The sequence below is a fragment of the Seriola dumerili genome, unplaced genomic scaffold (assembly GCF_002260705.1).
Source record: "Seriola dumerili isolate Sdu_G_001 unplaced genomic scaffold, Sdu_1.0 BDQW01000242.1, whole genome shotgun sequence".
Taxonomy (NCBI): Eukaryota; Metazoa; Chordata; class Actinopteri; order Carangiformes; family Carangidae; genus Seriola; species Seriola dumerili.
The window spans coordinates 2,983,591-2,998,098 of NW_019174497.1; the positions used below are offsets into that span (position 1 = coordinate 2,983,591).

Here is a 14,508-nt window from a genome sequence, read left to right on the forward strand (position 1 = left end):
CCATTATACTCGGGGGGGAGTAAAACCAAGCAGTAGCAGCATTAGCCTTTCCCCCTAAAAACTGAATGTGCTTTGCATATTGTAGTTGTAAACATCCATCTTGCTAAGGATTGTGCTTAGAGGTATTCAATAATATCAGTGAGCATTTCCCTGCAAATGTATAATCGCTTAGGAGAAATAAACTGACCTCTTGTGTTTTTTGTGTGGGGCGTTTTGTTTTTTTTGTATGCACAGAGCTGACCATAATATGCACTTGATTAACCTTTAAAGATACTTTTGTAAGTGGGAGTGGACAAAGTAGACAAGCTTCTATCATGGAGGTTCTGTGTTAAAAATATGGAACAGAGCTGATTTGTAAACCGTCCATATAGTCTGCAGCACGTCACCCAACTCTGAGAGTAAAATGTCCTGAGGGTTTCCCAGATGAAATAATCAAAATCATTGTTCTCTGGTATTGCTCAACATCTTACAATGTAGTACAAGCATTAATTGCAAATCTAATGGAGTCGCTCTGCTGTGATACGTTTCCACCAGCTTAACATCATGAAACTGAGCTTTGGATTCTCTTCCTAAAACACTGAAAATGTTTTCCCCACTCTGCAATTCCTTGACAAGAAAAATGGATATATCTAACAGCTCCTTAGCATCAAGTCCATTTTAAATTCATCATGCAGACCTGCTGCCTATTCCAGGCACGTCTGTCAATCTGCCTGTGAAATGAAGAGCCAGAGGCTACTGACCCAGACACATCAGCTCCTTTTTGGCCATCTAACAACACTTTCTGAAGTCTTCACACTCACACATTGATTTCTTATTTTCAGCTTGCTGCTGCCTTCTAGGACATGGCTCATGCATCAGTCTTTGTGGAGTGAGTGGGCAACAAGTACAGTTTATGCAAAGTGGTTATGATGGCTGATGCAAAAGGATTAGTAACAATAGTAAAATCTAATGGAAGAAACTAGAGCAGAGAACAGAGCTTCCCAAATAAATTTAAGCATTTCAGTTCAGCGTGAAAATAATTTCATTACACCTTAATTCATCTTCCTTTTTACAAATTCTTTCTCTTAATATAAAGTATATTTGGAGCCAAATATAGTGTATATTTACTTCACTGGGAGATAAATTTAAAATGCTTTGACACAGCGAGCATACATATTTTAGAAATTCTACATACTGTATCATAGGTGCCTTAAAAATGTTTAATCATCTGAAAGTGTTCAAAATTTTGTAAAATATTTATTTCCCATACATTTGAATGTTTATACTTTTTGTTCAGTCAAGATTAAAACCACAGATTTTAAATTGTTACAATCATCGATTACATTGTTATCTCTAACAAATAGTGCAAATGTTTGATAAACCTGCCTTGGAGCAGATTTCATGACACTAGCTGGTTTGATTAGAAACTAACTAGCTTTCTATGACACTGTTTCAGTTATAGGAAAATGTGCTGATACTGGTTAAGTTACTGAAATTACTTAAATGCTACTACAATGTACAGCAAACAAGGCTTTGAGAACTCCCATACCAGAGTATATGAAATGATAGCCTCATGTCGAACATCCAAAGTGCTTCCTGTCACAGAGGTCAGACAATAATAAATACTGATCTATGAGTTTAAAGTTTTCTTAATTAAAACTTGTTAAGTTCAATAAAAAAAACAAAGAACATTCCTGTGTAGCTAATGAGTACCCTTTTCTATGATATACTGCATAGACAAAAACACTAATACAAAGCCTGTACGCAAAATTATATTAAAACAAATCTAATAAAATACTCTTGATAAGAATAGCGTATTTAAGTACCCTGCTGTGTTTCTTTTTTCACAAAGACCTTGGACAATTGTAAAAAGTAATTGTAGGCTCTTTCTAAAAAAATAATAATAAAAAAAAAAATCATAACAATAATACCACCTGATTGTCTGAAATATAGTAAGTCTCCTTCTTATCAGGTATGAAGTCCAAAAGATCTGCGATCTGTGATCTGGTTGTGTGTTCACTGGACAGATATGTACCAACATGTACAAACCTATTCCACAGACTACCTTTCCTCAATTCCACAGTAATGATATGTAGCTTGTAAACAGATGATGGTTCCGTGCTGACCTGAGTCCCACTGGCTCCACAGGAGTGTCTTCAATCCAGCGATCTTCGTCAGAGACAGAGACATTAGATGATATTCAGGGAGTGGTATTAAAGTAGTGACCTGATTGTCTGCTTTGTGTGATGTCCTGATGAACAGACATGATACTCTGTTTTAACCTCTTGGTAAACAGGTGGCTGGCTCTTCCACAGTAGGTATGTGTGGTGGCCTGGAGCGACGCTTCGAGCGGCTGAAGCAGTGAGGCCTCCATGTTTTCACCAAACGGGTACTGTGATGAAAAGAAAAAGAAAAACATGCGGGTATTATATTTCTGATTTGGACAGATCTGGTAATAATCATAAACACCAGACTTTATTACAGTGTTTTACCGCTGTTGTACAGTTATGTTTCACTTTAATTTCAGCTCTTCTCCTGCTCCGGAGAGAAAAAAAAAAAAATAAAAAAAAAAAAAAATCAAGCAGAAATATGTGTTTTAACTACTGTTTCCTCTCGTGACAGCCATGATGGAACAATAAACTGCATTTCAATCAGATGAATTAAGAGTCACATTTGTCACTGTCAGCTCAAGACAATAACACTCTGCATTTGATTCATATCTGTCAATTCCCCGTGTTTGGATGATGAATATCTATTACCAGAATGATACAAGAACGGGCTCAGTGGGGTGTGACAGCAGTGGTGATAGCTACAGCCGTAGAATTCCAGATACCCTTCATTATTGCATCCTTTTGTGTCAACAGGTAAACAGCAAAGATAAAGCTTCCAGCTCTCCAGCCAGTTAATATGAGCAGTTGAGGCTTTTCGTAAATAAGAAGAAATCACTATTTTACAGCGACTCATTTGACTCTAGGTTGGCCAGGCATTAGCTTACTCAAAGCACACTTTCTTTATTATCGTTCATATTCTGCGGTAGGCAATAAAACACCATTAACAGCCTCCTATTGATTTTTATGTGGATGCTGCTGGTGCGTTGTCCACACAGCCATCATGATGTCTCAAACTAGCATCAGCACTAAAAATTTTACAACTCTTCTGTGGGCTTGGCTGGGTAATGGTAGTGCCCTTTATTGCAAGCTCCTCTGCTGGCTGGGAGAGCCTGCCATGGGAGCTGGGCTCTTGGTGGGATGGAAATGAGAGTTTCCTCCAGAATTGCCTGCTCTGGGCTTTAGGATGCTGTCCTCAAAGGACTGAGTGGGAACAAAGTGGGAGGGGGCCCGGGGAGCTGGAGCAACAGGAAGAGTTGATAAAAGCTTCAACAAAACATAGCTTATAACAACAAAGGATGAAACCCTCTTCAGTCAGGCCAGACTCTGTCTTAATAAGCTAATTGTACAACAAAGTCCCATATCTTACATTCATCTACTTAATACAGAACACATTTTATGATAACTAATGAGGAACCACAGCATTCTTCAACCTCCTAAAATCATTTGGAATCCGGTGTGTGCTGTCTTGTATGCTGTATGTGTGTTTGTGCTGTGGGAGAGACTGATGGAGGCGTGGGGGCCGAGTGCCCCATAATGAAGCCTGCTCGTTTACTTAATGGCTGAGAACATTGCCCGCGCTGATAGTGGCCAGGCTGGGCCCTGTGGCGGTAATGGATGGAGACCAACTAATGAAGCTTCCCTTGCTCTACACAGTGCTGCCTGCACGTTGACCGGTGTGCTGGAATCAAAAAGAGCAGATCGAAGGCGAGCTACCGCAACAGTGAGAGAGCTCTGCGGCTGACTTGCTTTGTCACTGATGATGGATGTGTAGTGGACTTTTACGCTCTAAAAGCTGAAAAGCATTTCGAGTTAATCTGACAGACAGGTTCTGCCTTCTTTTATGCCATACACTGGCAGTGCTCTGCTGGGTGTCACACTAACTTAAGCATGCTACAATCCTGAAAATGTTTAGCTTTTACAGAAGGTGTCAAAAAACAACCAAGAAAATATTTAGGTTTTAAAGATTGAAAGTAAAATATTCATGACCCATTTTTACAGATTTATATCTTCAATTGGAGAAAATTCGTCTCTGTCTTGGAGAGATGGACAAAGTTGATTTTGGCCTTGTAATGAGACTTAACAATAGGAATTAGAATAGTGTCAGTGTCTTATTCTTTAACTAACCATTTAAGTTTTCCTTTTTTCATCTAGCACAACATAAATCAGCCACGATTAATAGTAAACATGGACAAAATGAGCCTAAAAATACAGTTTTTAAATATATTTATTTTTGTCAAATAATTCTTGGTCATGGTGACACTGACTGTTTTAAGAATTATTTACCATTGACCTACCAATAATGATTCAGACGAATCCAGACCTATTTTGACCTGGACAAGTTTGACACCACAATTAGTAATGCACCCAAAGAAATGTCAGAATAAGTGCCTTGAATTATAGGTTGCATCAAATCTGCAACGAACCACATGAATTTTAGCCTTACAGTTAACAACATCTCATGCGAGCCTTCCACTGGTCGAAACTGGGTGGGGATGATTTGTCTGGTTTGGGAGAGCTGAGACAGAATGACGGAAATGTTTAACAGCCTATTGATTAAGCACTGGTGGAAGGAAGCATCCATAAGAGAAAAGCAATGGTCTGGAGTGCCTATTGATGACATAATGACTAGTAAATGTTTTTCCAAATAGTCTGGTCTGTCTACACAACTGTCCTCTAAACAAACAGAGGCACAAGAAAGACAGTCTATAAAAACTCAATAGAATAAACAAAGCCTTTGAAAAATAACTTACATACTTAGTTTTCCACTTGCCTGTGTCTGGAGTACTCTCAATATAGTGGTTTGGGAGAATGAATATACATAATTCTATTCTTTTGCAAGACTTGGCGTTTGTTAACAAATAAGAACCCATCAGGGAATACAATTTTTTTATTTTACTGTGGGGGCTCAGAGAAACCACAGACTTCTGGTTAGTTGAGGCCTTCTCTACCTTTTGGATGGCATCGTAGACAGCTCGAAACGCTGGCTGCTTGTCATCATGGTACACTCCCCTGTTACCATGGAGAATGAAGATACCTTCTTGTTCAGCCCCTTGACAGTTGCTGCCATAGATACAGTGGTCTGGACGGTAGTTCCAGTGGCAGGGGAACACATACAGGCTCTCTGGAACACAGCAAGAAGCTCGGTTGGGTTGATTTTAAATAACTGAGTTCATCCAACAAGAACCTAATTAAATCGAAGATTTAACAACAACCAAAATGTCTTTAGTGAAGCATAGTTGGTGTTCTGAACTACCGTAACATTTATAACTCAAAATATTTGTGATTATGTGGTTGCATGAACCTGGGTTATGATGAAATATGATATTAAGAAGATCCTGGTCACCCCAGGTGATATTGAGTTTATACTTCTGGAGAAGAGGCATCAGAATTTCCTCCCACCGCAGTTCAACTGCTGTCATGTCATTCTAGAAGGACAAAACACATAACATTAAATTATTCATATTATTTTGCATGAGGAAACCATGAACCTGCAATTCTGGGAAATTAATTCTTTTGTTAACACTTCACCTCAATTCAAAGAAACTGTTTCATCTGTCAAACAAGTATGCTCATTGTGAGGCTTTAGAAAGGAATTACAAGAGTGACCTCAACTGGTCAATGTCGGTGGGACAGCCACTCCTGAGACCCAACCTTTAGTATTCACAACTACTTTTCAAAATATTCAAAATTTCAGAAACATCTCTACATATTTCTAAATCAACACAATGTTAAAATGTTAATGTTTAATACATTTGGATAATATGACAATGTATTACTCCATAGATTATTCTTTATAACAAATATCAAAAGTAAACTGACACAGCCTATCAACACTGACGCCTGCATTAAATGTGTAGTTACATTTGTATCAACTTTGAGCCATAGCATTTCCCATAAACATTCCTTGGAAATTATGAAAAGACCTGGAAATAATAACATTTCCATTTTTTTATTTTTCATTTAAGATGTTTCACACCTGCACAGTCCTTTTCCATATTCTGTAATGCTGCTGTAATGAGACACTAGTATATTAAATTGGCAACATGAAGTAGGAACGTTTAGCACATTCCACCAGCTGACAGAGGTTTACCTACTGAATACTACTAGATGATAACACATAAAAAAAACTATCATCTACCTGCACATTACCTTAAAAAATTTCTCCCTGAGGCGAGTCATGTTCATGAGCATGACACCTGAGTTGATGCCTGTCTTGCCATAATAAGGGTGACGGGCAAAACGGTTGTACCAGCCAATGCGTGGCTCTTCGTGTTCTGGAGCCATGGCAGCTAAGTGGCTTGAATTGAACCGAGAAAGCAGGGCCCACATGTCCTCTACTGACCGCAGGAAAAGGATATCTGTGTCCACATAGAGCAAAGAATCCACCTCCTTCAGGATCAGCTGGAAATAAGACAGCAATATTCTCAGAATATGTTGAAAATGTGTAACCATTGCAAATCACACTTTATGTATGGAATATGACTCTAGGCTTACTGGCAGGAAGAGCCTCTGAGAAGCACAAGGTTTGAAGAGCTTCTTCCACTCTTTTGCATTATCCTTGGGAAAAGTGATGGGATAGATGGTGAACTTAAACTTGTTCTGAACTGTCCTAGGCCAGGAGTCCAGCTTTAAGAAAAGATAAGAACAAAGATCACAGAAAATAATTTACACACATTCTGTTATAACTGGACTATAGCTTTAAGAAACTCAAGCAAATTAATACAGAAGTACATGAAAATGCTTGTGGTGTTGGGGACAACAATGGGAGAACACTTACTGCACTTCTGAAGCTGTGATGTAGATTTTCCTCAGCAAAGATGTAAAAGTGGAGAGGCTTTTTGCTGAAGAGAACAGCAGACTTCAACATGGTGAGAGTCTCCTCTAGCCTGGGGCCACAGGCCACCACAGCCAAGTGACTCCTCTCATCACTATGTTCCTTGACTGCTGAGCCTGACCTCTCTCTAAGAGCAAAGACAAAGTTAAATGATTCACTAATTAACCCTGGATTTTATTTTTACAACAGCATGGATTCAGTGACATGTGCAGGAGTGAACAAAGTTATGGAGACATCAGCAGGCTCAGTTGACAGCCCTGTAGGGTTGGAACTGTCATTAGATTTAATGAAGAGATGTACTATCACTCATGCTTTGTGCTGCCCCCAAGTGTTCCTTGTAAACTAGTACTCTCAAGATTGGAACTCATAAATTTAAAAGGAACATATCTCTATATATGTGTCATAGTATTGGAAGCCTACCATAGATCAAGTGGTAGGACAGTCAGACAGTTTTGAGAATGCCCCAAGACCTGTATTATCATTCTCTTTGCTAACCTTGAGATAAAACTGTGACTTTGAATCCAGAAAAGCTATAGCTTCAGCTCCTCCCATGACTGCATTACTGTGTATGGGATTAGAGATTATGAACAGTCTGTCAGTGGCATATTGGCAGCGTATGTAAGAATGTAATTCTATGACAAATATAACAGATTAATGTTTATAATATAATGTAAAGAAAAGTATTTTCCCCCAGAGCACAGCCTAATAGTACTCAGAGTGAGATGGCTTTACACTATCAACTAACAGTTATCGCTGACTGAGTTGTCAGCATGTTTGAATTCATAGAACTACTTGTTTTTATGAGTTCAACAACTCAAGAATAGTCACTAGGCACACTGAGATAGCAGCAATAGGCTTAGACTTTACTTCGAACTGTGGATCTAGGAAGTAAGTGAAAGTTGAAAATTAAAATCTATGGATCATTAAAGGTCACTGTTATCTTTTATAGAGATGCACAAAATCAGTCATACCTAAGAGTAGATTCCAATAAGCAGTTCACTCCACAAACATCAGCAGGCAGTCTCCAATATGGATTCCAGTAAGAAACTGACAGTGATTTACACCTGTCAGAATGAAAACGTGAGCTTTGCCATCCTCAAAGTTAAATTAATCTCTCGGACATCAGACCTTGATGTTTAGGGATTAGATCGCTCCTGAACTGCTTCCTAGAGTTAGTTGTTCAACAGATGGCGGTATTGAAAATCCAGCCGAGAGCTAATGAGGCAGAGAATTAGTTAGCAGCAACGTAAATGGTTAATTAATTATCTAGCTAACAGGTGGTAGTTAATAGATTTAATAAAAAGACAGCATTAGCAATTATGAACACATATCGTTAAAGACAGTGAGTGCAAAACAGAATATTTAAAACGCTAAATATATCTGAAGTTCTCCATCTTAGTTAAATTATTATTAGCCCGGTAGCTAACCTAAATTAAGTAACGTTAACGTTAGCCGTGAGATGTCAACAAACGTTTCAATTGCAACGTTAGCTATAACTACATGATTTTTGTCCTCACTAGGCTAACTTAATAGCATCTGCAAGTGTAGCTAGAGCTAACCACTACTTATGTCAGTTGTGAAATGAAGGGAAGCAGCATAGTCGGCTAAGCTACCTGTCAAGCCCTTCTTCACGGTCTCGGAGGCCTGCCAGTCCTGGCCTTTTCCTGAGAATATGCCCGGTGTCATGACTTCTCCTTTCGGGTATCCCCTGTTCTCTCAGGTTCCACTCCTCACTGTCCTCGAAGGTGGAGGCTAGTTGACTGAACACATACAAGAGTGAACAGAAGGTGAAGACCATGCACAAGAGAAATGCGTGAAGATAGCATCGCATTTTGCGTTTCAAGTTTTCTGAGCTAACGATTCATTTTTGTTGATCTTTGCTACCATCCGGTGTACTAACATCTCATAAGTCAACTCAGGAGGTAAACCAAAGAGCACAGTTGGTGTTTACTGTTTTCCGCCCCACCCACTCCTGTTTCACGTGTGTTTCGTCTGATCAGCCATCTGTCAGTAAAGTATGAGTGTACAGTGAAACAGCTACATTTTAAGATTTGTTAAGTCAGGTAGCTACAAAGGACTCAAAACATGGTGCATAAGTACATACATGCATATCTTTCATAATATGTGACAGAGGATGGGCACCATTATGGTGGGTCTACAAACACTGTGGTAGACGTGATGGTATCATAACCTCCTTGACTTAGTGGTTTCAAATTAGGATTGGTGAAGTTGTGTGAATACTGACACAACATCCAGACAAGATCTCAAAAATTGTGACTAAGTTAACAATATGTTTTTCACTGTAACTTACACTTCTCCCTTTGTTTTTTTTTCATTACTTTTCAGATGTAGTGGTGCAGTACTCAGAACCTTTACTTACTCACCAATATCACAATGTAGAAAATACCCTGCCACAAGTAAAAGTTCTAGAGTACGAAAGTTAGTTAACTTTCAAAAGTAAATTTTCTCTGGATTGTAATAATGGATGGTTAAGCAGCATTTAATGTTGTAGCTGACTTGTTTAATCCATATCAATACATAATTTTTTATAAACTGATCACGTTTTGTTTGTAAAATCTCAGTATGCAAAGCACCCATCTGTCAAATAAATGGATTAAATAGTACAATATTTCCCTTTAAAATGCAGTCAGGTAGAAGTATTAAGTAGCATGCTACAATACAAAGTTGTACTTATGAACAGTACATAAGTAAATGTAATATGTTACTTTCCATCACTGCTTTTAGGACCTTTAAGACACGATTTGCAGTTTTTTTCCCCCAAGTGCAACAAGTATAAAGAATGTTTGAGGGTAATAACAAAACACATACAGTACAGTGAAGAGTGTGCAACTTATTGATTGATCTGAACAAGTTAAATCCCAAGTCTGTAGCCTTGTCATGCCTTGCCTTTAAGGAACATATCAGTCATGATGTTAAAATAGGTTAACAAATTCAACATACAATCATAATATGGAAAACTTATAAGAAATCCATGTTTTTGCAAACTGCTCCTGTTTATAATGAAAATTTTAAAAACATATCCAAGTATCTACATCTCATTTTATTCAACATTATTGTACAATATAAACCATTCTATAGATTAAATCATGCTCAACTCTACCAAGTGAAGGAGAAGCATACTTAGAATAACTGTTCAATATTTTTACTCAAATGTTAAGACAGTGAAAAAAAATTATTGCATCCAATGGCATAAAATGAGAGCTGGATAAGGCCAGTGACCGACAGTGTTATGATTCACTGCTAACGGCAAAGTGGAAATAATGCTAAAAAATGTTATCATGAACATAGGATGCCATTAAGTGCAAATAACGATAACAAAATTCAATGATAATCTACAATTCTGAGATGACTTCTTCACATTTTCTTTCATATGGCATCATTTATTCTGTGCAGCAACGACCAACTGAGCGCGACACTGACGTAACACTGAGTTGTTGAAAGACAAGTCACCACAACGTGTGGCACAGTTCCACTGACATCCAGGATTTAATGCTACTGTTGCTCTTTTCAGTTCATCATAATAGGTTTTGCTGAAACAGTTCTGACGTCCTGACTCCTGAAGTATTTATCATTATGGGAAGGCAGTGAAAAAATACAACCCCAAATGAAGTGAATGCTATCATACCGGCATTTATAGTATTATTTTTAAAAAATGTGCATGTTGTAGTTTAATCTCTGGTTGAGGCTGTTGAGAGTGCAGAAGGATGAGTTGTGCTGACTGGGAGTGTGAAGGTTAGTGAGTCTCTCCGTTCACCGACGAGCCTTCTCCACGGGGCGAAGAGCATCTGGAGACCCCTCGTTCAGTGTTATCAGAGCTTGAGCCACTTTGACTGTGTTGGTCTGCTGAGGCAGCACTTGTTGAAGTGGATGTGGGTTTGGCTTTCTCCTTAAAGTCTGTGATTATTACAGTCAAGTCTCCAACTGTGACCTCTAGATGCTGGGCGCTGCTCCTGTCTATGTTTTTTAACCTGGGCCTGGTGAAGAGAGAAACATACACAAAACAGGTTTGAAAACTGACTGGTGGACACAAGAATATGATGAGCTATTCTACTATTTTTTGAAAACATGAATTAATTACCTCATCTTTTTATGGCTTTTCTTTTTCAGTGTTGGTTCTTTATCACTTTTGTCTTTCTCTGATTTTTCTTTCTTCTCCTTTTTGAGGTGTGCCGGTGGTGCAAACTGCTGATTTACTTGCTGTGCAACCAGCTGAGAAACAGGTCGCGGCTTTCTGAAAGAGACATAAAAAGAAAGTTAGTGGCCTTATTGGCCCCTGTAAATAGGGTGAGCATGTGGTTTACACTGCTAAACTGTGTAAGTAATATAAGCAGGAGAAGCAGGTTGCTTACAACAATCATTTAAAATTAAAAAATTGACACAACGTTAAAGTATAGGTTTACAGTTTGTCAGTACTGTCTTAAAGTAGTAGCCAGGTGCCCATATGTAAACCGAAACAGGTTTTGCTTTCAATCATCATTCCTCCTGGCCATGAAGAGATCACCCCTCTTAATTTGATTCCAATGTATGTGATTAGGCACAAAATCTACAGTCCTCATTCTGTGTAAAAATAAATTCTGAAGTTTATCTGAAGTTAATATGAATCTTCAGCAGTCTGGGTTATATCAAGAGGGTATAAGCCTCATAATAGAACTAGGACTATGGATTTTGTACTCCATCTCTTTTAGTGGAAGTATATAAAGAAGGGATCTCTTCAAAGCCAGTCTGAACAGGATGAAGGATTACAGCAGGCAAAACCTGTTGAACATTGATCCTTGTTTACCATTTTAAGACTTGAAAATGTGTGAACCTCTCCATCGAACTATGACTCGGACAGGTGTTGAGGTACATACAAAAATTCCTTAAGAAATTGGCATTCAGCCTGACTTTTCTCACGCACTAGCAATGCAGAAAGGTCAGGGTATTAATATTGTAGATCTGACTATATGTAAGACTAACACTATCTGCTTCTTTACATGATCCGGAAAACAATGGTCATTTAATCCTGCTGGCTGCAGGTCCCAGAAATGGAACTGAAAGAAACACCTAGTCTCAAATTCAGGTTTGCCATGCTTTATGTTTGTAATTTGCAATACATGCATGTCACAGTCTAGAAAAACCTGTATGGTATCGGTTGCACTGCGACTTGACAGTTACAATCTTCATGGAAAACCCAACATATGACACTATAATACTGAAGCAGTCACATTTTTTCCCTCTTTTGCTTCCCCTGCTTTCATCATTTTAATGTTTAATCTTTTCCAAGTTCCTTTCCCTTTCTATTTCAGAAGCATTGGTGAAAAGTTTTAGAGTGATGGCCTTCAGTTTTGGTGAAAGATACCATTACCACACTGTTGCTCAGCAGTTCAGTGCATATACTGTCTATGGTCACTCAAGACTACTCTGCATACATAGAAAACAGTGATCAAGTATGTGGTCTTTTGAGAAATTCACAACACAACACAACAGTGCAGTCAAACTGGCCAGGAATTAGAATATAGAGGTATTTCATGACTCCCCTTGATAAGAAATGCTTTCAGACACTTTTTCCTCTTTCAAAAATAAACATTTCCTCGTGTGTCTAAGCAATCCTCTGACCAGTAGCTTTAAATAGACTCTATGATGTATTGATAAAGAAATTTGTGGGTAGATTTCCAGCCATTAATCATTTTCACACGCTCGACAAGTACCTGTATCAGCAAAAATCACTTGGATTATTGAAATTATGTTATGATATATTATGCTATTTAATGTAATTGATACATTTTTTGTAAATTTGTAGCTTGGCTTACTCTCAGTCACAACTTCGGCTAAAGCACCCAAACAAACACTCAGTTGCCAGTTCATTGGGTCCACCTAGCTAAAACTAATACAGTCTAATGCAGGAGACCTGCAATAAATCCTACTTTATGAAAGTTCACATGTTAGGTTTTGTTGAAACTTTTTTTAGAGAGGTATTGATTTAAGTCCATGGTCATGTTGGAAGCTGTAGTTTGTGGTGCTCTATTGCATTATACAGACAAGTGTTTCTAATAATTAGTCTCCCCTACCCCCATTGATATATCACCTCAGTATAATGCAATACAATTTAAAAATATAACAAACAGGGCAAAAATACTCCCCACAACAACCTTCAATTTTGACCAGACACAAAAAACAAAAAAATTTTCAAAAAGACTTTTCACCCCAGACTATATTTATTCAGTCAACTGTTGGCTGTATTTTGTGCATTTTCTCACAACATGAACTTGTAAAGGTCGAAAGCTTGTGAAAACACTGAATCTTTTCTTTTTGTAGCTCTCAGAAGTTGTCGAATTTGCAGAATCCCTCTCAAATTCACAGAAAAAATACTTAAGGACATGGTCTCGGTGTCCTCACTTGTAGATTTGGCCCTGACCAAAGATTAGTCTTCGTGAAGCTAAATCAGAAACTCTCGAACAGTTTAAACAAAAACCCGAACATTACAACCTTGCCATAGGATGTATTGCAGGACTGTTGCAACAGATAGGTGTTTCTAATAATGAATGTCCTTTTTTTTTTTTTAAATCATGCAGTTAAGCCTCGCATTTCCTTAGCATAAAATGACTTCGTGAATGCAGGCTACACACAGCTGAAGCTGATTAAACACTTGAGCATTGGTTTGATGGTTAAAAATGTACGGCTACAGTCACTCTTACCGTGTTGACGTCCCCTTCCTGACATCACACATCATGCACTTGAACGCCTCAGCGCTGTTCCTGAACGTGCAGACGCTACAGTCCCAGTACCCATCGTCGGAGGATGGCTTAGATTGCCGCTTTGGCCTTCAGACAAAAACAAAACAAAAACACAGTGATAGCGGCACGTTTTCAATGACAACAGTAATTTCAAAGACAACCTGTTTGATAAAGATGACCCGAACGGAAAAGAAACGCCACAACAGGAAGCATTTTCTGCTCAGAAGTCAGTCACTGAGAAGGGAGCTTTCAGTTTACACAGTGCCCCGTATTAAACCAGCAGCCAGCCGCCATGAACACTTCAGTAAAACAGCTCCATCCATTGACCGAGCTCTCTGTTTTCAAACGACCCAGTGGAGTCTTCATTCAAAGATACCAGCGACGCTTTTACCTTGTGGGACTCTTCTTGTCTCCCATTTTACGAAACTTCGACTCAGTGGAGTTGAAAAGGTTCAATGTTACAGGTGAAAAAAACGCATTTAGCTGCTACTCAGCTGTCGTGGAAACTCCTGTCGAAGGATGGCCACGTGACAGGGGCTCACCCAATCACTTCTAATGTAATCACAACAGAGGGCAGTTATAACTGTGACACAACATTGATGAAAGCCGCTTTGTAAAACATACAGCATAGTATGAGTATGAAGTGCGTCGTCTAAGACACTTTAATAGGGACGTAAAACGTACATAAATTCTGTTTAAAAACCAGCACTGCAAATAACAAACACGAGAAATGACCTAATTAGTAAAAATATATGTAGAATGTGATTTGGCACAGGATAGACATATAGTGATTTTTCTGGTTTAGTTTTTTTAAAATCACATTTTATGTTTGAGGAATTAATGAAATACA

At 38.4% G+C, this 14,508-nt stretch overlaps 2 protein-coding genes across 3 annotated transcripts; both read right to left on the reverse strand.

The window, feature by feature from the left end:
• Positions 1 to 1,174: 1,174 nt before the first annotated feature.
• LOC111229666 (glucoside xylosyltransferase 1-like) lies at positions 1,175 to 8,851 on the reverse strand. 2 transcript variants are annotated; one of them, XM_022756085.1, is made up of 8 exons: positions 8,538 to 8,851; positions 7,896 to 7,988; positions 6,868 to 7,051; positions 6,585 to 6,716; positions 6,240 to 6,491; positions 5,392 to 5,515; positions 5,039 to 5,211; positions 1,175 to 2,371 (listed from the first exon to the last, which is right to left on the reverse strand). In XM_022756085.1, exons 1-8 carry the CDS (start codon positions 8,753 to 8,755, stop codon positions 2,180 to 2,182), a joined length of 1,368 nt encoding a protein of 455 aa, XP_022611806.1. In that variant the 5' UTR covers positions 8,756 to 8,851; the 3' UTR covers positions 1,175 to 2,179. The 2 variants fall into 2 exon arrangements, with proteins under 2 accessions (XP_022611806.1, XP_022611807.1); XM_022756086.1 differs by lacking the exon at positions 7,896 to 7,988 and having other exon boundaries at positions 1,176 to 2,371.
• A 589-nt stretch (positions 8,852 to 9,440) lies between these two features.
• LOC111229695 (YY1-associated factor 2-like) lies at positions 9,441 to 14,170 on the reverse strand. The gene is made up of 4 exons (XM_022756120.1): positions 14,050 to 14,170; positions 13,620 to 13,745; positions 11,024 to 11,176; positions 9,441 to 10,919 (listed from the first exon to the last, which is right to left on the reverse strand). The coding sequence occupies exons 1-4, from the start codon at positions 14,073 to 14,075 to the stop codon at positions 10,679 to 10,681; spliced, it is 546 nt and encodes a 181-aa protein (XP_022611841.1). The 5' UTR covers positions 14,076 to 14,170; the 3' UTR covers positions 9,441 to 10,678.
• Positions 14,171 to 14,508: the final 338 nt, after the last annotated feature.